This window comes from Gambusia affinis, linkage group LG05, assembly GCF_019740435.1.
Source record: "Gambusia affinis linkage group LG05, SWU_Gaff_1.0, whole genome shotgun sequence".
NCBI classification, from domain to species: Eukaryota; Metazoa; Chordata; class Actinopteri; order Cyprinodontiformes; family Poeciliidae; genus Gambusia; species Gambusia affinis.
Window position 1 is genome coordinate 23,018,264 of NC_057872.1, and position 26,296 is coordinate 23,044,559.

Here is a 26,296-nt window from a genome sequence, read left to right on the forward strand (position 1 = left end):
GGAGAGAGCGGACATCAACCTATCAAACAGATCTAACAGTGGCTGTGTCTAAAGACGAGTTTACGGCCAGAATAAACATCAACAAACATTTAGTTGAATCAATCTGCATCAGAACGTTGGTAGAGACTCTCAGAAAAGCCTTTTAATGGGAACAAATACTCTGACTAAAGGTGGTCTGCTGGTCCACATCCTTTACTAAGCAGCAAACAGAAACTTGAAAAGTGTCTGATAACAACCAAAGAGAGAAGAGTTGTTATCTCTTTGGCTCAAAGCTGCAGATGGACAGCAGCTTTGTTAAAATAATAGGGGAGATTTCATTTCTCACATATCTGGTTTCATGAACAAAGAACAAAAATGTTGACAGTTTGAGGACATAGAAACAGCAGGTGGATCAGGAGTAATAATGTTACTCATGATGCTTGTCTGTGCTCAAATTCTCTCCATGTTCAGGATTTAATTCACAATTTAATACTTTAATTCTCATTTTGTAGTTTTTCTACTCGCTGTGAGCTGGGCAGTCTGGGAGATCAAACTGAAAATAAAAACATTGTGAAATAAGATTAGAAGCCTTTGCTTTTTCTACAAAACCTACAACTTGTATTACCTGGAAAACATTAAGAGACTCAATATTAACCTTCAGGTTTTAGTTCAAGATTGAATTTTATATAACCTCATCTTTTCAAATTTCTGTGTCACAGTCAACTGATAAAGTGGGTGGCAAAAGGAAAAAAATATCATTATGTGGAACATAATGTATTCTTTTCTCCTGCCTGTCAGTCGTTGCAATGTTTCCAGACAAATTACAGCACACAGCTTTGATGCAGTTAAGGAGCAACTTTGTTCCGGATGGGGAAATAAACAAGGCAAAAACATGCAAATAATTTTCTAAGAAGAAGAAAAAGAAAAAAAAAAAAAGCCAGTAAAGGTATTTTCGGTTGTCAAAAAGCAAATCATCTCCTCATTTGCATGTGAAATGGCTGCTTAATGATGGACTGCTGGAATGAGAACGTTTCTCTCAACTGAGGAATTTAAAGTAACAAACTTTAAATTTGTTGTTAGTTTATGTGCGACCTGCTTTCAGCTCTTCTTTGTCTTGTCATTTTTACACAAAACCATTCTTAGATAATGTGTTAACAACCGTTGTCTTTTCCAGCAGCCATTGTACAGTTCATACAGGGGTAAAACCAGCTGACCAAGAGTACTGGAGCTCGGCTTCAAATTCATATTCAAAAATATTTTACAATCCCAAAGGGACATTAAAACCAGAGGAAATTAGGGTGCTAGGGTTGCTAGGCAACGGGCTATGGTTACATTCTGATGTATTTAGAAACAGGTCATTTTCAATGACTTATTACCAAAAAACGGCTGTGTGGGTTTTTATAAGCACTTTGTTTTTAGAAGCAGCTAAGACCCAATTGGAAGTACAAAAGTGTACAAAATGTAAATTTAGCTGAATATTTCTCCTTTAATTTCTTCCTTATTATTTCATAATTTAATACTGGAGCATAAACCAAGACACACTGATGTTAGCAAATACCTGAATTTGCTTTTTGCTAATCTGTTGTACCTCTTCACTCTTCAGGGAGAAGCAAAAAGAAGGACAAGTGCAAAAACACACAGATGTACCCTCTGAGCGAGACGCAGTACTGTCCCTGCGATAAGTACAACGCCCAGCCGGTGGGGAAGTGGTCTGACTGCATCCTGCCTGAGGGGGGGAGGGCAGACGGCACTGCGCCGATGAAGGTCCAGGGAGACATCAAGGAGTGCGGACAGGGCTACCGCTATCAGGCCATGGTGTGCTACGACCAAGACAACCGGCTGGTGGAGACCTCACGCTGCAACAGCCACGGTGAGTGGAGTCACTTCACTCCGTCAGTTCGGTTAAATGAAGGGTTGTACAGTAATTTTCAACCAACTGATACATTTTTAGTTTTCTCCAACTAATACATAATTAGTTGGAGAAATGTTCTTTTGATGTAAAGTCAAGATCACTAGCTTTGGGCGATTAAGCAGAAAACTCTCTGCCAGACATGAACCAGGCATAATGATTGGGGTGCAACCTGAGTGAAGATGGCCGCCCACCTTCTTCAAATTAAACAAAATTAGTATCAAGCATTTGTGCAGCAAAAAAAAATGTTTGTGCCTCTAGCTTTTTAAAGATATTAATAATTTTTTCCAGAGGTCATCAAAGGTCAACCAGCCAGTCCACATTCACAGAATCAAACAAATTAAATGTTGCTGTGACTCATTAATTCAGGTTCTTCAGAGTTCAGATGGTGATGCCTGTTGGCAGGAGAGATCTTTTGTAGCTGTCTGTATCACAGCAAATCTGAAGAATCTTCTGACTGATGACTTCAATCAGGTGTTCTACATTCATTTACATTTATGCAGCTATGTTTACCTCCGCTGCTACAAAATAAACTCTGCAAGGACCCTTCTAAAAATAATTACATATTAACTTTAGAACCTTAATTTTTCAATTCTATGGTTAAGAAGGATTTAGCAGAGGGATTTACTAACCAGATTGGACCTTTCCATTTGTTGTGGAGTAAAAAACTTTTAAAGAGAGAGTGACACAAATCCTGTTTTTATTTCTTAAAATAGGCAGAATGTTTCTCTTAGTATTTTAATCTGAGCCCTAAATAATTTGCAAACTGGAAAATTCTTGTGGATTTACAATGACGTAAACGTCTCTTTCCTTTAATAAATAACAAAACTATTAGAGTTTTTGTTTATTTTTGAGCAGTGGCGAAAGCATACTGTAATGTTTTGTGGTTTTATACATTTTTTCTGCCTGTAAGTACTTTTGACCTGACAATTTTTGTCAACATAGCAAAATATGTGGACACATCTGGTCTGTGTAGTAAGACTCCCTCTCGTCTCAGAAATACAAACTCACTCCTGGCTTTCTAAAACTTCCTTTGTGTTGAATAGACTTACAAACTGCAAGTGTCACTTCCTCTGCATTCTCAACACAAGCTGACCCGACAGAGTCAGCAGCTCACTCCACACAGAACCGCTTTTCTTTGCTCTTCTCTGCTTTCCGATCAATACCTCCTTACAAAAAACTGACTCCTAAGGCAGCAGAAATTTCTCTTGTTTTCACTTGTTGTTGCTGTTGTTTAGGTCTTCTCTCAACCCGTCCAATTGGGCAAAGACCCAACCATCACAGCTTTTCCTAGCTCACTGCAGGGTACCAACATTACAGTTTTCTGATCCGTTGTTGGCTCAGTAAACCTCACAGATTCCTCATATTGTCTGGACTAATTGAAGCTCTTTAAGTTTCAATTAGTCTTAAAATCAAGTTGTTTTTTTTCTTTTGTACTGTATTTAAAGCCTAAAGTACCATTTGTGTCACTTATTATACTGTAACTAAAAATACGAAGAATTTTGCTTTTATTTGCCGTTAGTTTAATCTAATTGGAGGCTGTACGGTGGATGTTCATGTGTTATAGCTAGAAGCTACCAGAAGCTGCTGATGTTTTACTGTAACCGTGGCGACAGCCTGAAGCGCGTCTCTGTTCTTTAATAAGAGGAGTGAATAACAGCACCAGAGGCTTTTTCTCAGAGGGAAAAAATGTTTGTGAGCTTTACGACCTCCTCGCACTGTTCCCCTTTCTTATTTAGTGTTGTGTACTCTGTGGTTCATTTATCTGATTGATTGGAGTTAGCCAGAGATGATGGATGGGTTATGCTTTTTGTTCAAAGTGGGTTTTGTTGGGTTCTTTCTTAGGGATATTCATATTTTAAGGTATTTTATTTTTCTGAATATGAAAAATGATGGCTAGTTGTAGTTTGGGGTCTCAATCAAGTAAATTTATCAAATAATATTGATAATTAAGGATTGGAGCCGATCCCAGATGTATTGGAACAACTGTCTCATAAATGTTTTGTTTGTTTCTAAAGAAACCTGGTCTGAATTTGACCATTTCTGTACAAAACATCTAAAATATTAATTGCACTAAAAGTTTTAATTTCACTCTGTGTGTAATGAATCTATCCAATATGCAAGTTTCACTTTTTAAGATGAATTACTGGAATAAATTAACATTTCAAAAACATTTTAGGTTATTTAGATGCTCCTGCGTACTTATTGATTGGATCAGGACTTTTTCTAAATAGTAAAAATGTTTCGTTATTTAGGATCAACACATCTTCAGTCTTTCTCAATTTTCTTTTTTTTTTTTAGCTCATTCAGTCATGGGAAAAATCAAAGTGTAGCCATTTTCTTTGACCATGATGAATCAGTTTGTTTGAAAAAAAAAAACCAGCAAAAAACATTTAAAATGTCTTTCTAAATTTATGAGAAAAAAAAGTTTGACCAAATATTTTTAAGTTATGAGTCTTGTCTAAAATCCTTAACCGATGTCACAATTTATAAAAAAAAAAAACACCAGTAGGTGATACGCTGATTAACTTTGAAAGAAAATGACAAACTCTTTTGAAAAATTGGTTTAGATTTTTTTTTTTTTAAGAACTACAATGTTATTTAGTTTAAGCTTTAAAATATAAAAAAATGTTGTTCGTTTGTGACCTAGTGAAATAAATCTCCCTTTTCAATGCAAATATTGCATTAAAACACGAAGAGGTAATAAAAGCCTCTGAAGAGACACCAGACAACATCCCGTTTTACAGGAGAACCAACGCGTTTCTAAACTAACATCACTTTAAATAAAATCCTAACGTAATGTTTGTTGTAAAATTTTCGACAAAAAGAAAAACATTTTTTAAAAATTTTAAACACAGGATATATAAAAAAAACAAAAACTGGTGTTTTTAGCGTATCTCTAAACTTGGTGGTTCTGCAGGTCGCCTTGTCGGCCATGACGGTTCCGATCATCAAAATCCAAATCTGAAGAGTTTTCACTCGATTCTGGAAATCTGTCTGTTTGGTTTAAAATCATTCCCTCCCATAAAGTCTTCCAGCATTTCTTACAAAAAAGGTTTATTTTTCCACTTCCACTAATAAACAACAAACACAATTAGTCATTAATATTTATTGATTATTAATTATTAATGGCTGGCTGATTCACAGTGAACAGCATGAAGAAAAAACCAACTCCACCCCAAAATCACCCCATTTATCGAAGTAATAAACTATTCTTTACGCTTCAGATTGATGTGTTTGGTGGAAACGTTTCGCTAAATTCCATCTAGGCAATAATAGTATTTTGACATTTGATATAAATGATCGATATAAACTAATCTAAGGACTCAGCTAGCATATTTAAATGTTAAAGTTTACCTCGACTAAATGAAGAGTTTATCCCGTTTTCAACATCTCCAGCGTGTCATAAACAATTCTGCATTATAATCCTGAGCTGTAGTGCGACATAAATCATAATTTAAATCTGAGTTGACTCCTTTCCTCCATTCACTTCTCAGTTCAAGGTGTGAAATTTATTATAACACAACCCAACACTGCAGAATCCTTTTTCTCTGAAATTCATCCAAAGTGAGACGTTTGTTTGTGGGCTTAAAGCTCACATGAGCAGGGACTTACTTTAAATCCTAAATTTCAAAATTTGCAGGCTTTTTCTTCTGACAGAAGCTCTTGTGTCCTCCTTGTATGGCGGTCTTATCTCAGATCCAGAGACTTCAAGCAAAGATGGTCGCCTCCGAAACGCGCCGGAAAAATTGCTGTGAAATGGAAAGACGGCTGAACGAACGCATCAGCGCTGTGCATATTTAAACAGGGTTTTAGTTTCCTCGTGTGAGTCACGGATTCAGATGGTTAATCTGAGCGTGGGTGTGATGGCGGCTCATCATCATCAGGACGCCGCTCTGCATGGTTACACCTGTGCAGCTCCCGGTTAGTGCATTTATTTCAGGACGTAATTACAGTCGACGACAACAAAATGTTCCTTGAGATGCTCACAATAACCATACCATGTTGAGCAAGCGTTTGCTCCTGTGAATCTCAAAGCTATCATTAAATCTCTTTTATTCGTCATTGGTTCTGCCGCTCCCTCCATCTCAGCCACCGTCACTTGAAAACTTGATAGAAGAAGAAAGGAACTGTCCCTCCTCGACTCGGCGGCTAACACGATGCTGCCGGCTGTGATCCAGATCAGGCAAACTGTGAGACTGACCTCTTTATTCCACCAGATAAAAAACCAAAAATGGAAAGTGATAACGACTGATCCAAGATTTAGGACGTCACTTTTTGGAGAGTAAATAAATATTTCAGAGTGAGGGACAAAAAAACAATAAAATCTTTACATTGGCAATGTAACCATTAAAGAACACTGCAAAAATACAAAATCTTACCAAGTAATTTTAGTCTAGTTTTCAGTGTAAATATCTTATTACACTATAAATAAGACAAAACCAACCAGTAACTTTTCAGCAGGATATAGGAGCTTGTTTTAAGTCAATAATTCCTCAATATTAATTTAAAAGTTCTGGTTCTACTGGCATATTATTTCACTTGTGACATGGGAAAATATTTTGTTATAAGTGAAATAATCTTTCAGTGGAAGAAGAATTTTTTCATCAATAGTAAGGATGAAAAAATGTCCTTAATATTGTGTAATAAGATACACAATATTAAGTGTAATAAGATATTTACATTGGAAACTAGACTAAAATTACTTGGTAAGATTTTGTGTTTTTGCAGTGTTCTTGATGTGAAGTTGCAGTTTCTCTACTCTGCTACTCAAAAAAATTTAAATTAATATTTACAAAATCAATACTAGAAGCCTGTTCACTAAAATGACTGTAGTTTTGTTGATTTTTTAAAATTGTAATTGTTTATCAACTGCATCACTTATTTCTGTATAAATACTATCGGCCCTAAAGAAGTAGTATTCAATGACATTTTTTCAGTAATAAGGTAAACTGTTTTGAATAATCAATACATTTCTGTTCTGGTTTATTGGTTTTATTGACCATTTTTAGCCGAAGCGCCAAAATAAATACCAAGGAGGCTGAAGACTTTTTAGAAATATTTAAATTATTCACTTTAGGGGCATAATTAGCAGTGTTTTAATTTCCAAAATGTTACTGTGGTAAAATTGTCTGAGCTGCTCTTCTATGTAATTCAATGTAAAATGGAGGGAGATTCTTGCTGTTCCTACAAAGCTTTTCCTTTTCTTAAGGGACTTCTCTGCATATCCTGAATGCCATTAAAGCTTTTAAGACTACTGGCAGGAAGCGCTGCTCTCATTATCGGGTAAAATTGGTTTCCTGACAGTTAAGAAAGTTTGCTGCAGCCGGGTGAAGTGCACCTGGGGACCACATCAGGGACTTGTGTCAGACTGCAAATTGATTTTAAAGACATCCAAAGTAAAGTCCTGCCTGGACTGAGACTAAAACCTTCCTGAGGACGCTGGGCACCACATCAGGTAAAGCAAAGTGAAGTGCAAGCTCAGCTGCTGCAGGACTCGCACGACCTGAGCTTCCAAGTGACAGAGTCGGTGATGTAAAGTGACTGTGTTTAAGTGCTTAAAGGTCGGAGGTGAAGGAGCCAAGATGGAGTTCATGCTGAACTCAGCAGAGTGAGAGGTCCTGAAGTGGATTTGGAAACATTGAGGTGGACATAAAACAGGCAGTGCTGCAGGAAAACCTTCAGACTTCTTCTACTTTTTGTCATATTTTAATGTTTTAGATCATGAAACTAATTATATTAAGCAAAGAAAACATGAGTGTAAACACTAAAGTATTTAATACATTTCTGCTAATGTAGCTCATATGCTGTTTGCACACTGAATGGAGTAAGTCAATATTGGTGATAACCCAAAAAATACTGGTGCTGACAACATGCTAGTCATTCTACCTGCTAGTGATGGTCTTTATCTAAAATATAAAAACACAAAAGTACAAAGTCATGGGATTGAAACATTACATTTTGCCAAGTGCCGTCGTTAGACATCAGAATGTTGATTAATGTTTCATTGATAATGTTTCACAAACAGCTCTAACCAGGTGGGTTTTTAGGTTTAAAGGAACTCAGTTTTCCTGACAGCATCTAAGCTAGCCTTAGCATTTTAGATATTTTTAGCATCTTAGTGTAACCCAGGCTCTCCCTCTTTAGACCTGCTGCTGGTGGAAGACACCCTATGGGCTCTGCGTTGTGTTTCTTTTTGTGAAGGTGGGGTGTGTTCGGTGCAGAAGAGGAATCGGACACAGGGCTCTTCGTTGAGGGGAGACTTTCGCGCGTTTATTTCATCCACCTTAGAGGCAGTAAACACACTGTCAGCATTCAACAGTTTTTCCTCTACAGAGCAATCAAACATCACCAAAACAAAATGCAATCTGCAGCCAACTGGCACACTGAACAAACAGAAATAGATCGGCATACCAACGTAATCTATACTTTACACCGGGCTAACAGAGCTGCTGCTTACCTTACAGGCAGTAAACACACTGAAAGGTTTACAACAGCTCGCGCGCAAAAATCCCCTGCACTACGGTGTCCCCGACAGGACAAACATCTCAGAATTGTACTGCCAGCAATTACGGAAAACAACAGCACCCTCTTTTGGAACATTTATGCACTGCTTTACATCAGCATATACATTATTTGAAAACAGAATGGAGTAAGTCAAAATTAGTCAACATGCTAGTGATGACCCACATCCTACTGGTAGTGTTAACAAGCTAGTCACTCTACATGCTAGTGATAGCTAACGCGGAGTAAGTCCCCATTAGAGTAGGTTTTCAAAAGATGCTATGCTTTGCTTAACTGGCAATGATAGCTTTGTGTCGTTTTTGAAAAATTTCCCTCCACTCTTCTTTTACAGAATTGTTTTAATTTGGCTCAATCTGAGGGTTTTCCATCATTAATGTCTCATATTAAGCTAATTCCAAAGCAGCTCAATCAGATTTAAGGCCAGACTTTGACAGGGACGTAACAAAACTATAATTCTTTGAAGCCATCTTAAATTTTCAGTGTAATTTACAGTGTGCTTTCCAGCTTCTCCTGAGATGCAGGAAGCCCTCTATAAATTAAAATGTATGGTTTGGTGGCCTGAAAGTTGTGCTTTACTGCTCAGCTACAGTACGTACTGCAGAAAGGAGATAAATGACACTCGCTCTGTCGAAAGAAAGATTTAGTGAGGTGATTGTTGGTCTGCTTGGACGCAAATGGAAGCTTGTTCAGAAAATTCACAGCAATTAACAATACAACTCTTTTATTCATCTCTACAGTCAGACATGTTGATGGCTGAATTCTTCCTAGAAGATTCAGTTGTCATAAGTTACAGATAATTATTTTATCTGTAAAGAATAATAATAAACCAAGGAAGTAGATGAACACAGACACGGATATGAATTTCCTGCTCACTTCACATAATCTATTTTCCTAATGAAACCAAACCAAATTAGAGACCAGTTACATGAGCTAAAACTGCATTATTGTCTCTTCACTAAACTGATTTTCAGAGATGTGACGTACAAGTTTAAAGGTTCAGGGGAATAATTTGTTTTTGGAAATTTCTCTAAAGTCCTTCCTGGTGGAAACAAAGAAAATTGAAGCCTGCGGGTGGAAAAAGCTCCAAAGAAACAGCAGCACCCATTAACTGTGTTGTAACCCAGTGAACTCAGCGACAGTGGATTAAAATAATGAGGCTTTCTCCCAGACACAACAATTGCTTTAGTGAAAATTTACACTTACGTAACCGATGATAACTTGAGCCTCTGAGTGCAGTTTTATTTTACCGCCGCGTTTTTTAGATTAAAACGCGGCGCTCAGGTTAATAGTTCAAACTGATACATTTGATTTAAAGTCATGGTACAAAGAAAAATACAAGACTGAGTAAAAGTGATCTAATCTTTACCAATTCCTAAAATAATAGAAAAATACAAAACACATTTCATACTGTCGTTATTTGTTAAATGGGAAGCCAAAACCTGGCAGCTACGTGCGACAAACTTAGCACAATTTTGTGTGCTAAGTTTGCTCTTAGCACACCTTTGCTCATTTTATTTTGATTTCATCAGCAGCAGGTGTGGCCAAAATCTAAAAGAAAACATTATGTCAGTTTTCTCACTAGGAAAAGGTGCAAAGACATTTTCAAACTTTGCATTAAGACAGATTTTTTAGAAAACTAGCTACCCAAAAATTAAGCGACATAGTTGGGTTCAAGCAACATAGAACCTTAACTATGTAGATGGGAGCTAGATGGGTAGCTAGCTAGAAAGGTAGATAGCTAGAAAGCTAGCAAATAGATAGGTAGCTTTCTATACAAACAGACAGACAAAAAGAGATTAGAATTACCATCTTCCAGTCAGCCCTTCTAGATATACGTAAAACACTTAAAACAATAAAATATGTTCAAAACATTAATGTTTGTCTGTTGCTACAGGATGTTGTATAACCTGTTGGATGTTTGTCACAGAAAGCCTTACTAATTTCACTTCATCTTTGCTTTGATTATTAATAATGTAGAGTATGGGCGTGCTGTGGTGGCGTAGGGGATAGCACAACCCACATTTGGAGGCCTTGAGTCCTCGATGCGGCCGTCACGGGTTCGATTCCTGGATCCGACTGACATTTGCCGCATGTCTTCCCCCTTCTCTTTCCCCCTTTCCTGTCAGCCTACTGTCATATAAGGGACACTAGAGCCCACAAAAGACCCCCTGGAGGGAAAATTATAATAATAATGTAGAGTATGCTGTTTGTGCACATTTGAGGTCAGATTAAAATAATTTATAAAATTGGCAGCTACTTGTTAAAAAAGAAAAGTGATTAGCCTCCATTTGCCGTATAATTAAACCCCCTCCTGTGTTCTTTCTGCCTGTCAGGTTATATCGAGGAGGCGTGCATTATTCCCTGTCCATCAGACTGTAAACTCAGTGAATGGTCCAACTGGTCCCGCTGCAGCAAGTCCTGTGGGAGTGGAGTGAAAGTACGCTCCAAGTGGCTTCGGGAGAAACCGTACAATGGAGGACGGCCGTGTCCAAAACTGGACCACATCAACCAGGTGCGCAGACAGAAAGCATCAGAGAAGCCAAATGTTTCAGTGTTGATCTTTTCTGAACGGTGCTACAATATGAAAGGGAGTCAGTAAGTGTTACTAGTTACATTTACTTCAGTGACCTTTTTTAAAAAAATATATTTTTAGGGGTATTTTCAACTACTTTTTCACTTTTACTTGAGTAATTCTATTGTGAAGTATTTCTGCTCTTACTTAGGTAAAATTTCTGAATTTTCTACAACAAACATGTTTTAGCCAAAAATTCAGCAGGCACAGACACACGCCTGTAGTTTCAGGTGACGTTTTGTAAGTTTACTATTGAGAAAAACTGATTTGGAATAACATTATGGCTGATTTTGTTAACTTTTTGTTACTTTGAGGTTACAGTGGATTACTGTGGATTATTGTAATTTTTGACCTTGAAGTACCAAAATTTCCACTTAATTTTACATTTTGGTCTGTCTTTTAAATGATAAATAATTGATCATTTCATCAGTTACTCAGTACTTGAGTACACTTTTTACCAAATACTTTTTTACTCTAACTTGGATGGATACTTTTTACTTTTACTTGAGTATAGTTTTTGGGTGCTCTACCACCTCTGCTGAAAGGTTAATCTTATTTGAGTTGCCATTTTGGTGAATCAGTGAATCCCCTGAAACTGTAACAATATTAATGCTCCATTAATGGAGTTTTCTTATGAACTCCTCAAATTTGTGAAAATTAAAAACATAAAACTGCTTCCCAGAGCCGTGTTGATCCCAGCATTGCAGCTTGTCTGTTTAGTTCGCCTTGGTATTTATGCCAAAAGCTTTTCTGATTATGTTCTCTGAAATGCTGCATTAATCATGGCTTCTGCGCTTTATGAGCTGTTAGCTCGCTCTCATTAATCCATCTGTCTCTTCTTAATCCACAACAACTCCCGTCGGACGTGACTTCCTGCCACAGGCCCAGGTAAGAGCAGCTCTGTTCGTCGTGTGTCTCATATAAACCATCACCAACATCAGTGGGTCAGTGACAGATTAATCATTTCAATTGGGATTAATCGTCAGCTAATTTAGTGATCGATTAATCATTAACAGACTCAAACAAAAGGCAATTTTCTGAAAGAAAAACATAATCAGTAGTAATTAAGGCAAATCTATACATAAAAAAATCTATATATTTTACATTAATAGGGGCCATATTATGTAAACTAATTGACTTTTTTTGACTTTACATCATGTTTTAATGTTATTCCCTTCATAAAAACAGACCTACAGCTTTGCTTTGATTCTTTCATCCATGTTTGAGAAATCCTTTAATCTCCATGGTAACCGTTCAGCCATCCAAAACGCCTTATTAGACCTAGCCCCGCCTTTGAGATGCAGCTCCTCCTCACAGCTGCAGATTCCAAGCTTCCACCTCACAGAGCAGCTCTCCTGCTCCTTCAGACTAGCCAGCAGCAATCAGCAAACACCTGGTGGAACTATTCATCTGCTGATCTCATCATAGGAGCTGCTTCTCAGTGAAGCGCTGGTAGAAACGTCTTTTAGGGGTTACTAGAACAGCTATTTTGTGATTACTTCCTGAAGGCGGAGTTTCACAAAGAGCAGGAGCTTCTTAAAGAAACAGAGACCCAATTTCAAGGTATTAAATCACCACAGCCGGATAAATAGTCTGTTGGTTGAGCTAAATCTCAGAAAGTTGATTCAAATTATCATTGCGTGTTAGACAAACCTGCCAAACTGTGTAAAGAAATAAAGTCCAGTTTTTATTCTCAGCACTTTTTTTAAACAGCATGAAGTGTAAAAGGTTTTCGTTGCTCTCAGGTGTACGAGGTGGTGCCGTGTCAGAGCGACTGCAGTCAGTACGTCTGGGTCGCCGAGCCGTGGAGCGTTTGGAAAGTCAGCAACGTGGATCTGAAGGAGAACTGTGGGGAGGGAGTCCAGACCCGAAAAGTCAGGTATCTGCAGGAAATAAAATAATAAAATTTAAAAAAAATAAAAATCAGGGTGGAGCAGTAACTAGTTACATTTACATTTGAGTAATTTTTTGGAAAAAATTTAGTTTTTGCTTAAATAAATTTATCATGAAGCATTTCTTCTTAATGCTTCAGTAAAATTTCTGGAGGGGTTTTTACCCACTGAATGAAAAACAAAAATGTTTTAACCAAAAAATCACAAGACACAGACACGCACCTGCAGCTTCTGTTAAGATTTCATAATTAATTTTGAATTTTTGTTTCTTTTTCCTGATTTTGTTATTTATGTAAATTATTTTCATTTTGTTCCTTAGATTACCAAAATAAAAAAAGGTTATATTTTGATCCGTCAAAATAAAATGGAGCAAAATTAATTTAATTAAATTAAAATCTATTTAATTTAATGTTTAAATTAAATAAGTATTAATTGTAGAATTGATATTTAATTGTTAAGTATTAAATGATTGATGTTTTGATAAGTTATATTACATTTTACCTAATTATTTTTTGCTCTCAAGTAATTTCTTTCTACTTTTTACTTTAACTGAGGAAAAATATGTTGATGTAGTTCTACTCTTGCTTGAGTACATTTTTTGTTAAATCAAAGTTACTTTATTGTAACCAGGTAGTGGTACTATAAGGTAATAGTAATTTTAAAAGTTTCATAAAGTCCATAAAGACACAACAAAAACAATAGTTTTTTAAATCAGATGGCAGATATATGATTTTAAAAACACAGACTGTTATTTAGTTACCAGGTTTAGTGTTTACTGTCCTGATGGAGCAAAGAAGGTTTTTCTGACGGGTTGAACTGGTTTCCAGGTGCATGCTGAACACGGTGGACGGCCCGTCGGAGGCCGTGGAGGATTACCTGTGCGACCCGGAGGAGATGCCGCTGGGAGCCAGGGAGAGCCGGCTGCCGTGTCCGGAGGACTGCGTCCTGAACGACTGGGGCGCCTGGAGCCGCTGCAGCATGGTGAGCAAACCCAGCGTCTCTGCCAGGAACGGATAAGAACTCATCGATTACTTATGGATTATTTATTTAATAAACTCCCTAATTCAAAAATGTGAACCATGTTGCATTTGATTCAAACTAAATTAAAACTCGAGTCTCTCTGTCAAATCATCGCTGCAACATGAAATGGAAACGAGTCCAGTTGGAAAATATGTTATATTTTATGTGACTGTAAACGTTGGAGATTATTTATACGGTATGGCGCTAACGTTAGCGCAATAACCAGGAAGTGAAGCAGTGCTGGAAGCTCCGCCCCCTTGAGAGTCACCACGGTTGCTAAGCAACAAATCCAACACTTTGAAGTATTTTTCTCTTACTTGAGTCAAATTTCTGGATTTTCTACCCACTGGATGAACAGCAAACATGTTTTAACCAAAACCCACCAGACAGAGACACAAACCTGCAGTTTTTGTTAAAGTTTCCTAAGTTTTTTATTGAAAGAAACTGATTTGGGAAAAAAACTATTCTTTTGTCTGGTTTTGTTATTTTTTGTTACTTATATGAATTCTTGTCATTTTCTTCCTTAAAATACCAACATTTACACTTAACTTTATATTTTGCTCTGTCTGATGATGTAATTTAGAAATATTAAATAATTGATCATTTGATCAGTTAGACTTTTTACCAAATACTTGAGTAATTTCTTGGAATAGAATATAAAATACTTTATTGAGCTCCAAAGGAGAATTGCTTATTAGTTGACAAGCTACCCCATCTAAAGCATTAAATATTAGTAATACAAATACAACCAAAGGAGATAAAATTTATAAAATATGTAGAAACCTAAGAGTAATGTAAGTAATTCAGTATGAATAAATAAAACCAAGCTTGCAAATATGTTAATTTAAAAATAAGTTAGAAGTGGCTACTCTTGACTTTTACTTGAGTAAAAATATGTTAATTAGTAAAATATTTTTGTGCTCTCACCACCTCTAGTTGGTAACTAGCCCTCTGTTTATTGTGATTAAAGTTCTGAATATGTTACCACTGTCTTTCTTTGTTGAGTATAAATATATTTTGTGCCGTGACGCCATCTTGGATATGGCGTAACATGTTCGGTACGTCACATGTTATGAGAACCGATTACGATTCAGAGTATTTGAACTCCTGAGAACCGGTTCTCAATTCCCAACCCTAAACTCTCCGACTCCTGAGAAACCCGCTGAGATTTATCTTGGCATCTTTTTCTTGTCACAGGTATTTTCCCTCAGGCCGAGGGGACACAAAGCTTAGCTGCACTGCATTATCGTGAGCAGTGTGTTAATCTTTGTCAACAGGTTACTTCTGGTACACGGAGGAGGAATAAAGTAGATCCATGAACTGGGGAAGCAAGACAAAGTGGCTTATTCATCACCTATATTACACTGTGCTCACCGCGCGTTCAGCAGGGGACGACGATGATTTATGATGAAGATTCACAACTTCGGAGCAGGTCTCCAGCTCGCATTTAATGATGCACACACACCTGCATATGTAAGCTGGAAATAACGCGCCTGGTTTGGCACAAATATATACAATAATTTATTCGGTTTGGAAACAACTTTTGCTCAAATTTGTTGCTAGATGGCTTTATTGAAATAAGCAGATTGAAACAAAACAGAGATCATGGAGGAGCAGCATTCAGCTTTGATGCAGCACAAATCTGGAACAAACGTCAAGAAAACTGCAAAACAGACGAAACACTGAGTTCCTTTAAATCAAGACTAAAAGCCCAGCAGTTTAGAGTTGATTTAGAACCATAATAAATGAAAATTTAACCGACAAATATGATGTGTGTTGATGTTTTTGATGATGGCCCTCCATCAAAGGGGCCTCACCATGGGGCAATGGTGTCATCACCATAAATGGTGAGTTTATGGTGAGTTTCCATAAACTCAACATTTATGGAAACTCACCATAAACTCATGGTGAGTGAGGCAGCTATAAAGCAGCACCTTTTAAAATTACTCATACTTATTTCAGATATGCATTCGTTTCTCTAATATTTCACTAAGTCAAGTGCCAAAATATCCTCTTCACTGGTTTCACTGGCTTTACCAGGTTGCTGTTAATCACATCCAATTCTTTCCCCATCAAAAAAACTCCCCATCTTCCCACAATTCCCTTCTCGACATGGAGTCTGCAGTGGCACCAGCGGGGCTTCGCACATGTTTTATTCATCCTTCCAGCAATGGAGCCATTCAGAAGGCTGTCATTTTCTCCCACTGTTCTCCGTTCTTCAAACCCGGAGAATCTGATGGCTCGCCGGCCGAGCAGAATCTCTTTCTCAGCTTCCCTGTGATTTCTCGCTGGAAAAAATCTAATTCCACGTCCTGGAACGGGGAGAACGGGTCAAAATTGGCGGTTTCATGGACTTTCTTTACACTTAGACGCACTAATAAGAAGCTCCTTTACAGTTGACCTAAATGTGCCCTAATGAGTTGAAAAGACTGTTCGGAAGTCGTGTATTTGAGTTCTCTGCCACGACTCAACTGGATTTCTTTGATTCGTTGCTCTGTGTTTCATCATTTTATGTTTTTCTGCGTTTCAGCCCTGCACCAGGAACAACAGCCGGGTGCGGACAGCGTACGCCCTGCGGTACCCCGGCGTGGGCCGGCAGTGCCCGGAGCTGTCCGACAGAGAGCCGTGCAGTCTGAACCTCAACTGCTTCAACTACTTCTACAACATCACAGGTAAAGAGCCAGGCAGGCAGCCTTTATCAGGAAACACATGCTAACAGTTCAATTCAAACCATTCAAAGAGGTTATGTAGTTTTCAAGGAATAAAGTTTACAATCAGTAAATACTGAGACTGGTTTTAATTTTCCCCCATCTGATATTCAGGTGTGGACAAAATAAATTTAGATAATTTTCCTTCCACTTTACGTTCATTTCTGTTGTCGCAAAAAAAAAAAAAAAACACACTGAAGAATTTATTTTGAATACTATTGGTACTTTTAAAATATAGTTGTGAAATAAATCTTGATTTTAGATCCACTCAGCTAGAAATATTTAAAGTGGAGATTAATTAAGAAACCCGAATTAGCTTAGATTAGTAGTTTATTTAAAATAGGGACAACGTGTAAAAACATTAATGAAAGAAAATTTAACTTAAGCTAGTTAATAAAGCAGTTTAATATCCTAAAAAATTTTGTTACCATTTCACTGTACAAAATCATAAACATTACAATATAAATGGTACCAAATGTCAAACTTCTGCTCTGTAATAAATTTTAGAAACTTCTGCTTAAAGTTAATTAATTTCAGTAAAAAATAATTTGAACATTTTTATTTAATTTACGTAAAACTAAATAATTCCTGGAACTTCCTGGAAGTTTTGAGTAAATCAAAGATCATCATTCAAAGAGGAAGTTTCTTCGTGTCAAGAAACTTTCAGAAACCTGAACAGAAGCTGAGGTCAGCACTAATCCTTATTTAATCAGAATTTATTAAAATTGCTACATGTCTCTTATATAACCAGACTACAATCCGTTTATAATCCGCCTGGCTGCATGCACAGAGAAACACATGTATCTGTGTGTGTGTGCATAATGAATGAGGAGGTTATTATTGGGTAAAACATCGTCTTTCTCTTGTCGAGTCTCTCCATCTCCGCTTTTCCTGTCTTACTGTCGCTCCTTCGCTCTTCGTTCTCCTTATTCTCGGTCCCCAGAGTGACACAAGGTGGTTCGGCAGATGGAGGCCCAATTCCCCGAGATGCAAACAAGTGTTCTGCTGCTAAAAACAGCCAGTCGTCTCTGCTAGCTTATTTTATGAGCCTCAGCCTGTGTTGTTAAAGAAGCTTTTTACAACACATCCAGGTTGTTTTGAAAGTATCTGCACCCCAGATTTGGGAGTAAAATGCTATTTCTCACCACTGATTTCCTTTATCTGGGGCAGGTTTGGCTTCTGGAAAGCCTAGTTCTGTGTTTTTCAAAGGTGTGAACCTAAATGCGTCCATATGGTGAAACTCCTCGATGCTGGCAGAAATTACAGAGACAGCAGCCACATTGGCTGGTTCTGAGGGAGACGGCTCAAATAACCTCATTGCACACAAAGTGTTCATTTGTTATTGCCGTTGAGCAGCAGCCAAATACCTTATAAAGCTCAGCTTCAAACAGACAAAGAAAAGAAGCACGGATCATTTCAAGCTGATTGCAACATGAGAAAGTTTTGACGTGCTGAAGGAGAAAGATGAGTCATTTTTGTGCTTCACTCTGCGAAATCAACTCGTCTGCTTTAGGTGGGTGTTTTATATGCATCTCATGTATATCCTAAAATCCGTCCAGATCCAGTTCCTACATAGTGCAAGGATTTCTGTGTCAGCACTTCCTGTAATTACGTCCCTGATGTTGTACTGCTCTAATATCTTAGATGTTGTCCTGGACTCGCTACATGCACGGGGATTTTCCAAAGATGAACGGATCAAAATCAAACATTTGTTGTTTTCTTTTTAAAACAACACATGTTACAGTTCTTTTCCACTTTGCATTATTTATTCTATATAGTTTGGACTCTTACAATCATAATACTGTGCCTTCTTTTTTCTTGAACTCGCATTATATCTTGATGTACAAGGAATAAATTATATTTATCTTAATAGCAAAATTATAGAATCTGCCCTTTCTGTCTGTTTCAGCCTATCTCGTCTAATCAGTTTATTCTTTATTCAAATTGTATTAACGTGAATATTGTGCAAGAAAAAGACATGGTGTGTCTATTGAGTCATTTAAAGGGGATCTAAATTCACTTTTTGCACATTTTCATTCATCCATTTTGATCACAGCTGCTGCTAAAAACATCCCAAGTTTTTTGTTGCTATAAGGTAATATTTTTGAAGTCTAGAAAATGAGCAGTTTCTAAATCCTCACCACTGTTAAGTCACATTTACTGTTTCCTAGCAACCCCAGCAAAGCCCAGATGTCACCTAGCAACAAAAACTGAGCTCCAGCACTTTTGGTCAGCTTGTTTTACTGCTGTATGCTCTGTACAATGGCTGCTGGAAAAGACAAATGTTTTATTGTTGACTTGCCATCCGGAAACCACTTGCTGCATTCTCTCGTTGATTGTGCAGGAGGCTCCACTTCTAGTTGGGCATCTGTTTGTAGATATTTTTACGTGTGAGTGTAAATGTTGAGTTGGGTATGTGGCCAGAAGCATCTTATTTGGATTTAAAGTGACAAGACGCCCTAAAACAGTTCAAAATAGACCGAACTGGCCAGACTAAAATCTTATCCTCTAAGAATTACTTTGTGCAAAAAATGTAATGACCATGTTTTGTACAGCGAATAGACACATCCTAGCATCTGTTTGCTAGACGTTAGGATATGCCTAGTGTATCTCCATTAATTGATCAATGTTGTTGAAAATATGCGTAGAGAGAATAATTTGGTTGTCATCATGATGTCAGTGTGTCAATATCGCAATCATAGACGACTGCTGGGCGCCATATTTAATCAGATATTATATTTCAAGTGTCAAGCTTTCAAATTCTGCATGATAATATTTTTTTGACTTGTTGGGAGACTCTAATGGCCAAATATGTTGTATATTTTTAATGGTTTAGATGGTGAAGCTAACAAAGAGAGGCTGGTCAATATAATTATTGAAAAATAGGAAAATAGTCAGGATGAATCAGTTGTCATATTCAATAGTTGTATCTCAATTATATGTTTTTCTATGTTGTGTATTCCTAATTTGTGTTGTGTACATTTTGCCAATATTTATATGGATTTCACCAATAATTCAGTTCGCTGTTCAGTAAAATAAACTGTTTGGTAAGATGCGTCTTTTCCACAAACCCATATATGATAAAGTGCAGTTGTTTTCAAATGCGACTCCCACAGGTCTGAGATCAATGAACATGTTTTGCTGCCAAGAGTTGAAACTGGCTGCCCTGAGGTGTTTATTGGTTTCTACTTATAGATTTCTTTTATAACTTATCTTCACTTCCACTGAGCCCTAAATCTTTCCCAAAAATGAAGCATGTAGTTTTTTATTTTTCCTCCCCACCAGGTAGCAGCTAGTTATTTGAAACTGAAAATTTCTGACTGCTTGTTCTACTGTCGAAGATACAATCCACTTCTTTCAACCCCACACTTTTTGTTTCTTTTAGTGTTTCTTTTATCCGTCGTGTTCATGTTAAAAGTGGAATCCCAACCAACTTTCATTGGAACTGGTTATTGATTTGAGTGGTTTTAGACGAAAAGGAACTGTAAAAAGTAATTTATGTCAAACTCAAAAATATCTTGCCGATGTCCAACTGAAATTACTGGCAGTCACAGCACGTTTTGTGCCAGAGTGATGAATAAGAAGAGAGTCCAGAAATAACAGGACAAGCTGAAAGAAGATAATTTTATCTGTCTTAGTACTTAAAATGTCACGTACCATCATGGACAAAAAGTTTCTAAGGAAAAATACGTTCACTCAGTCGTCCAGTAGGTAGTAAAGCTACTTTTAGTAGCAATAAGTTGATGTAATAATTTTCCAAATTACTTTTTCAGTCTTCGAAAATTTATTTTAATTTAATTTTAGGCTTTTGAAAGACCTTGATTTGTTTCTTTTGCAGTCATTCTGCTGTAGATTTCCTCCTGTGTTTGTTGTTCTGTTGAGAGCCTAACTTCAGCCGCAGACAGATGGCCTCATGTTTAACTGTTTACGGCACTTTGGTACTTTAGCTCTTGGCAGCTCAATAAGTGCAGTTTGGTTCTGGTCCTGTGGCTGAAAGGAAACCCAAATCATCAACCATCCACCTGTGTGTTTGACAATAAGGTGACATGTTTATGTTGGTATGATGTTTGGTTCTTTTCCAGACATTTTGTTTTACATTATGGCCAAAGTCTGATCCGCATTGTTCCAGAAACCTGCAATATTCTTCTTAGAAAGAAGGAGCTTTCTGCTGCCAAGTCTTTCTGTTTCTGTTTGTTGGATCGGACAGTAGATCCCCTAAAAGCTGAAATCCACAAATGCTTCAGACTTACTCTAAAAACACCAGTAACTGTCTATTTTAATAGTTAAAACAGCAAATGTAAGTTAAAAAGCAATAATGCTCCCAGTTGGCTGTGTGTCCAGTCCTGGATTAGCGCCATGCATTGATGCTTCTAAAGCTGCAATTTCTTTCCAATATTTTCATTTATTTTTTCTCCTAAACAGAAGAACTACTACCTAGAGTCCCCAGGATACAGAACCAACTTAATTTGAAACTGTTTGATTGTCTAAAGTGGTATCAATTTCATGTTTTTATGCTATTATCCAAAGCCTTCAGCGCTGGTCCGCTAAAGACTTTTTTTCCAGTTCATAAGAGCTACTTGAGCGAGATTTGATACAAATGAACGTGCATCCTCAGAGGGTTTTCGGCTCCTTCACAGTTTAGATAGTAAGTGGGCGTAACTTGGAGTCTCAGCTGCAGATGGATCCTCCAGAGCTTTTAGGTTGGATTTGCTGAGTGCTTTGAGTTATTATCCCTCTGTCCTGGGAAGATCTTCCCTGTCACTAGTGCAGGATTTGACTCAGTCTGAGGAGAAAGTATAGCTCTCTAAATGTCAGTGAAGAAAAAACCCTGCAGCTTCTGTCAGAATGCAAAGCATCAGTAAATGCCAGCCGTTTCTTTGATTCCACACTGCTGGATAGATGATGTGGTATACTTTAAATCACACCATTTCCTTTTCTTCTTTATCAATTAAACATAATTCAGCTGCCGGCTTATTCATGTGAACGCAGCTGAGGAATATTTTTTGTTAAACCATTTGAATAAATGCTGAAAACAGTTTTGAATAAAACATTTTTTAGAATAATAACTGAAAGGTTACATCTTAGTCACTGCTTGAGTGCTTCATTACGTTTCCATTGTGCCATTGTACAAAAGGAAATAAATTGTGAGGATTATAACAAACTGTATATCATGACTCCTCGTCACCTGCTTTTCATCTCCGCATGCACGTTGGGAGGTAAAATCAACAATGGCAACCTGCTGAATGCTAATACATGTTTTCTCTTCCTGCTAAATCTGTGTGCTTTTAAAGCTTCTGTGTGACAGTCATACGAAAACAGGAAATACATCCAAGCAGAGTGAGATATGAATGTCAAAAAGGATAAATGGCTTATAGAACAACATGTTTCCTACTCTTTAAATAAACATAAGATTAGCCCAATTTTATTAGAGCCTGAAAAAATTATAATCTTAGAACCTCTTTCAGTGTTATAGTTTGGCCGCCAACCAGAAGAGGGCGCCACTGGTCATTCTGAAGATACAGAATTAAAGATGGCGGCTATACCAGGGCAAGAGAGGTTTCACATACAAAAGAAAGTATGGAGTATGGAAGTTAATGGAGGAAGTTTGAAGGAAGAAGTAGTGATGACAAGGTTACAGCTCGGACATAACGGATTAATTAAAACTTTACATTTGATACGTAAACATTCAACAATTAGATGTGAGTGTGGCATGGATATGGAGACTGTAGAACATGTAATAATTAATTATGAATAGTATGGGGAAAGTAGAGAAAAATTTAAATAAGAATTTAGAAAATATGATATGGAGACATTAAAATGAATAAGATATTAACTTAACTTATTGTTAAGATATTAACAAGATAAATAAAGCAGTTATTAATTTTTAAAGGAAACAGGATTATATTTAAGAATTTAAGTTGGTAAAAAAAGTAAAATACTCTGGTCCGCACTCCAGCCCAGTAGATGGCGATAATGCATGTTAAGGTTAAATGTCACCCGTCGTTAAAACCAAAAAGAAGAAGGAGGAGAACGAGATTCGGTGTCTGCGTGAGATCCAAAATTTATTTGATGCGTTTCTGTTTTGAAATCTAAACACTCGACATTCTCCTTAAGTTTAAGGACGTAATTCAGCCGAGCTACATGACGGAGCGACGCCAACTTCTCATTCAAAACCATAAAAATCTTGAAGTATGGCATATAAATCACAATTATTACAATCATTTACGTCGTTATTCAAAGCAGATGAGTAATTTTAATGCAGCTTTATGAAACATAAAGAGCCTTTTTAGTAATTCAGTCAGGAAGCTTTTCCATATTAGGATGATGACTTAGCATCTGGAACGGCACAATCTACGATGAAGAAACGCATTTTGTGACGGTGCGGTGGGAGGTCGGAGAAGGAGTTAGTAATGGGGTTAGCCACTCTAACCCAAAACAGCAGGACGCACTGTTGAAATTTTCCACACCTCTTCTTTATTGTCACTCATGATCTTCTCTACGTACACGTGGAAGCCTAGTTCTTACTCTGTACAATCGTACAACAAAAGAAAAAGGGAATAGGCGCCCCCTTGTGGTGATACCTACTCATAACGAGGAACTAAGCAGTATAATAACTTACAATTTGTACTTCCATTTAGGTTTTAACGGCTTCTAAAAGCAGCACAGGCACTTAAAGAAAAATTTCTAGTCGTTTTCTGGCAATAAGTTAATGTTTCTCTGGCACTTAGTGAGTTGCTTGAAAAAACAAAACAGCTCGTAACCTACCAACCCCAGCAGAGCTCCACCTGTTACCTAGCAACCCAAACGCAGCACGTTTGGTCAACTGGTTTTACCGGAAATCTAGAAGGGAACCAAAAACTAATCTGAAGAATAACTGCGTTTTATATAGCATGTTTTATTCCATGTTTTTGAAAACCATCCTGGTTTTTGTTTGAGATCCAACTTCAACACCCTTCCTGGGCCAGCGGTTGATTTGCTTGTTGAATTTAAAGTATGTTTGTTATTTCTGGGCTCAAAAGAAAAAAAATCAAAGATATTTCCAGTGTCTGTCTGCAAAATAATTATAAATATATTAAAAGATGTTGGGGAGACTTTGTGCAACCACACTATGTTGTATTTTGACAGATTTAAAAGAACAATAAAATGTTTATTTCTTCTCAAAGCACAACACTTTGGCTTGACTGAACACAGAGCTGGAAAATGGGTCATTGTGGAATCTCTGTTCTTGTAAAAAAAAAATTATTTATTTTTTGAGAGTACTTCTGCTGCCATCCAAGTCTTTTCTGGCACAAAACGTGTGTGGGAAGGACTAAAGAGAAATGCAGCGAAAAGAAAACATGTTTTTCTCCTTGTGTGGAGTAAAGCCAGAAGAATCTTATCAGCAGTTAAACTAAAAATAAATTAAATAAGTTGGAGGCCCAGATTTAAAGCAGAAAAACTATCCACAGCGGATGTATCTTCTCGGTTAAATCTTACTCTGTGTGAATAATAAAAACATTAAAGTAAGAATGGAAAATGAAAAAATTATTTAACAGAGATTTGACTTGGATCACAGACATGATTATGGAAGCACAACACCAGTTTTTAATATTAAAAAGAAAATTGCCTTGGGATTTTTGTAGGATCTATATCTATTAGCTATAATGAGAATATAGTCAATCAGTGGATATTATTTAAAGATCAGAAACTTTTAATTGGATTCCCAAATTTCTTCTGAGCAGATTTTATTTCAACAACAAAAAATCTTTTTAATTTAATGTAATCTTTGAGGTTTAGCTCTGATGTGATGTTTCTGATGCCAGAAACCTTTTTATGTTCTCCAGACTGGAGCACTTGTCAGCTGAGCCCCAACGCCGTTTGTGGAAGCGGCATCAAGACCCGGATGCTCGACTGCGTTCGCAGTGACGGCAAATCTGTAGATATTAAATTCTGCGAGGAGGTGAGCCAGGCAGTAATTTTCTCCATATCACAAATCACAATTTATTAGGCCTGAATATTTCATCGTGAAACATTCAGTTTCTCATGCTGAAGTTGCTGTGGGTTAAAGCTGAGTGCTTTGTTTTTGGTTTAAATGATTCTCAGCTCCTAGCCAGAAGACTGTCACCACACTGTTTCACCTCTTTGCTCATATTTATCATAATATTTTGTGTCAGAATGAAAACCTTCACCTCCAACATCTCTTTGGATATAACAGATACTTATGCTTGCTGACAACTGTGATGTGACTTTTATTTAAATGATTTATCATCTTTTGCATTTATAATTTCTATTTCAGCTGAGTTTGGAGAAGAACTGGCAGATGAACGTCTCGTGCACCGTCGAGTGTCCCGTCAACTGCCAGCTGTCGGAGTGGTCGGTCTGGTCCGAATGTTCGCAAACCTGTGGGCTAGAGGGTAACATTTATTATCAATCATCTTTATTCACTGGGTAGATGTGTTTCGTAAAATCAGAATGCAAACATAAAGCTGCTTCTTCCAAACAAATTCTGGTTTAGTTTTTTAGAATCCAGCTCAGCAAAACATTTATGATGGCTTCCACAGATTTAACACTGGGGAAATTTGTCATGAATTTTCACCAGCAAAAATAAATAAAACAATGAAGCTTCTATTTAGGAAAAAGCAGTTCTGCATTAATGACTGGAGGTTCATTTGTCCTCCTATTTTCTGGTTCTCATCCCATCTTTCTTTTGCGTTTTTGCGTTCCTTGGAGTTGTACGAGTCATATGGAAATATGGATGCAAACAATTAATTTACTCACAATTACGATTCATGGTTTATTAGATTAGAATTGGTTCAAATCGATCAACTAAAAAAATCCGCTTGGGGTCTTAGACCTTATTTTTATTTTTATTGTTGTAGTTTGGCCGCCATCCAGCAGGGGGCGACCTTGGCCATCCATAACCAGAGCCATTGATACCAAAATGAAAGATGGCGGCTATTCCAGAACTGTAGAGAGGAACGGTCCAAACTAGTCCAGTGTGGGATGAAAAAAGCACTTAATGCGGTTCTGTTTCGAGATATAAACACTCAAATTCCTTAAGCTTCACTTTAATAGCGCTTCTTTTAACTTAACTTGATGACGGAGTAGCGTCAGCATCCCATTCAAAAAGTACAGATGTGTGACGAAGGTGAGGATAACGGAAAGAAAACATGGCGCCAATAAGGATGGTTGATTTTTGTGGTGAGGTAATACGATTCATGCTGCGAAGTTTTATCTTTCCTTCAAGGGCAGCCACAGTTTGTACTTATTTATGAACATCTGAACAACATTTTTGTGTCTTTTATTTTTATATTCAGCAACTTACGAGGTTCCTGTTTTTGTATATGTATATATAAATGTCTTATTTTAATGTGAGAAAATTAAAATTTTCAGTTTTAAGTCTGTTTTAATACAGCTGACACAAAATAGTGTAACAATTTAATGAAATCTCTTTATAATTCAGCTATGGAAAGAAAAAATACAAGAGAAAAATCAATTGCTTGATGGTGACTCGGTCAACTTTAGATCAACTCATTAATTGATAACTTGCATCCCTACATTGAAAAATACAAAAGTTTGTGTAAGGTGAAAGAAACGGGAAGGGGCACTGATTGAAGATGTTTCTGAGTCTGTGTGGGAGGTTCTTTTGTAGGAATTGGATATGAGCTCTGACAGTGTGTGTGGTGTGCAGAGGATAGGTTGTGTTGAAAGG

General features: G+C 37.1%; 1 protein-coding gene across 1 annotated transcript in view; it reads left to right on the forward strand.

Annotated features, from left to right (window-relative positions):
- Window positions 1-26,296, forward strand: part of LOC122831126 (thrombospondin type-1 domain-containing protein 7A) — a 229,094-nt gene that overhangs the window by 172,967 nt on the left and 29,831 nt on the right. Inside the window, exons 16-23 of the mRNA XM_044117078.1 lie at window positions 1,583-1,849; window positions 10,747-10,925; window positions 11,868-11,873; window positions 12,731-12,864; window positions 13,705-13,858; window positions 16,428-16,569; window positions 24,429-24,544; window positions 24,881-24,998. Coding sequence (XP_043973013.1) covers window positions 1,583-1,849; window positions 10,747-10,925; window positions 11,868-11,873; window positions 12,731-12,864; window positions 13,705-13,858; window positions 16,428-16,569; window positions 24,429-24,544; window positions 24,881-24,998 — 1,116 coding nt within the window. The remainder of the gene's footprint in view (window positions 1-1,582; window positions 1,850-10,746; window positions 10,926-11,867; window positions 11,874-12,730; window positions 12,865-13,704; window positions 13,859-16,427; window positions 16,570-24,428; window positions 24,545-24,880; window positions 24,999-26,296) is intronic.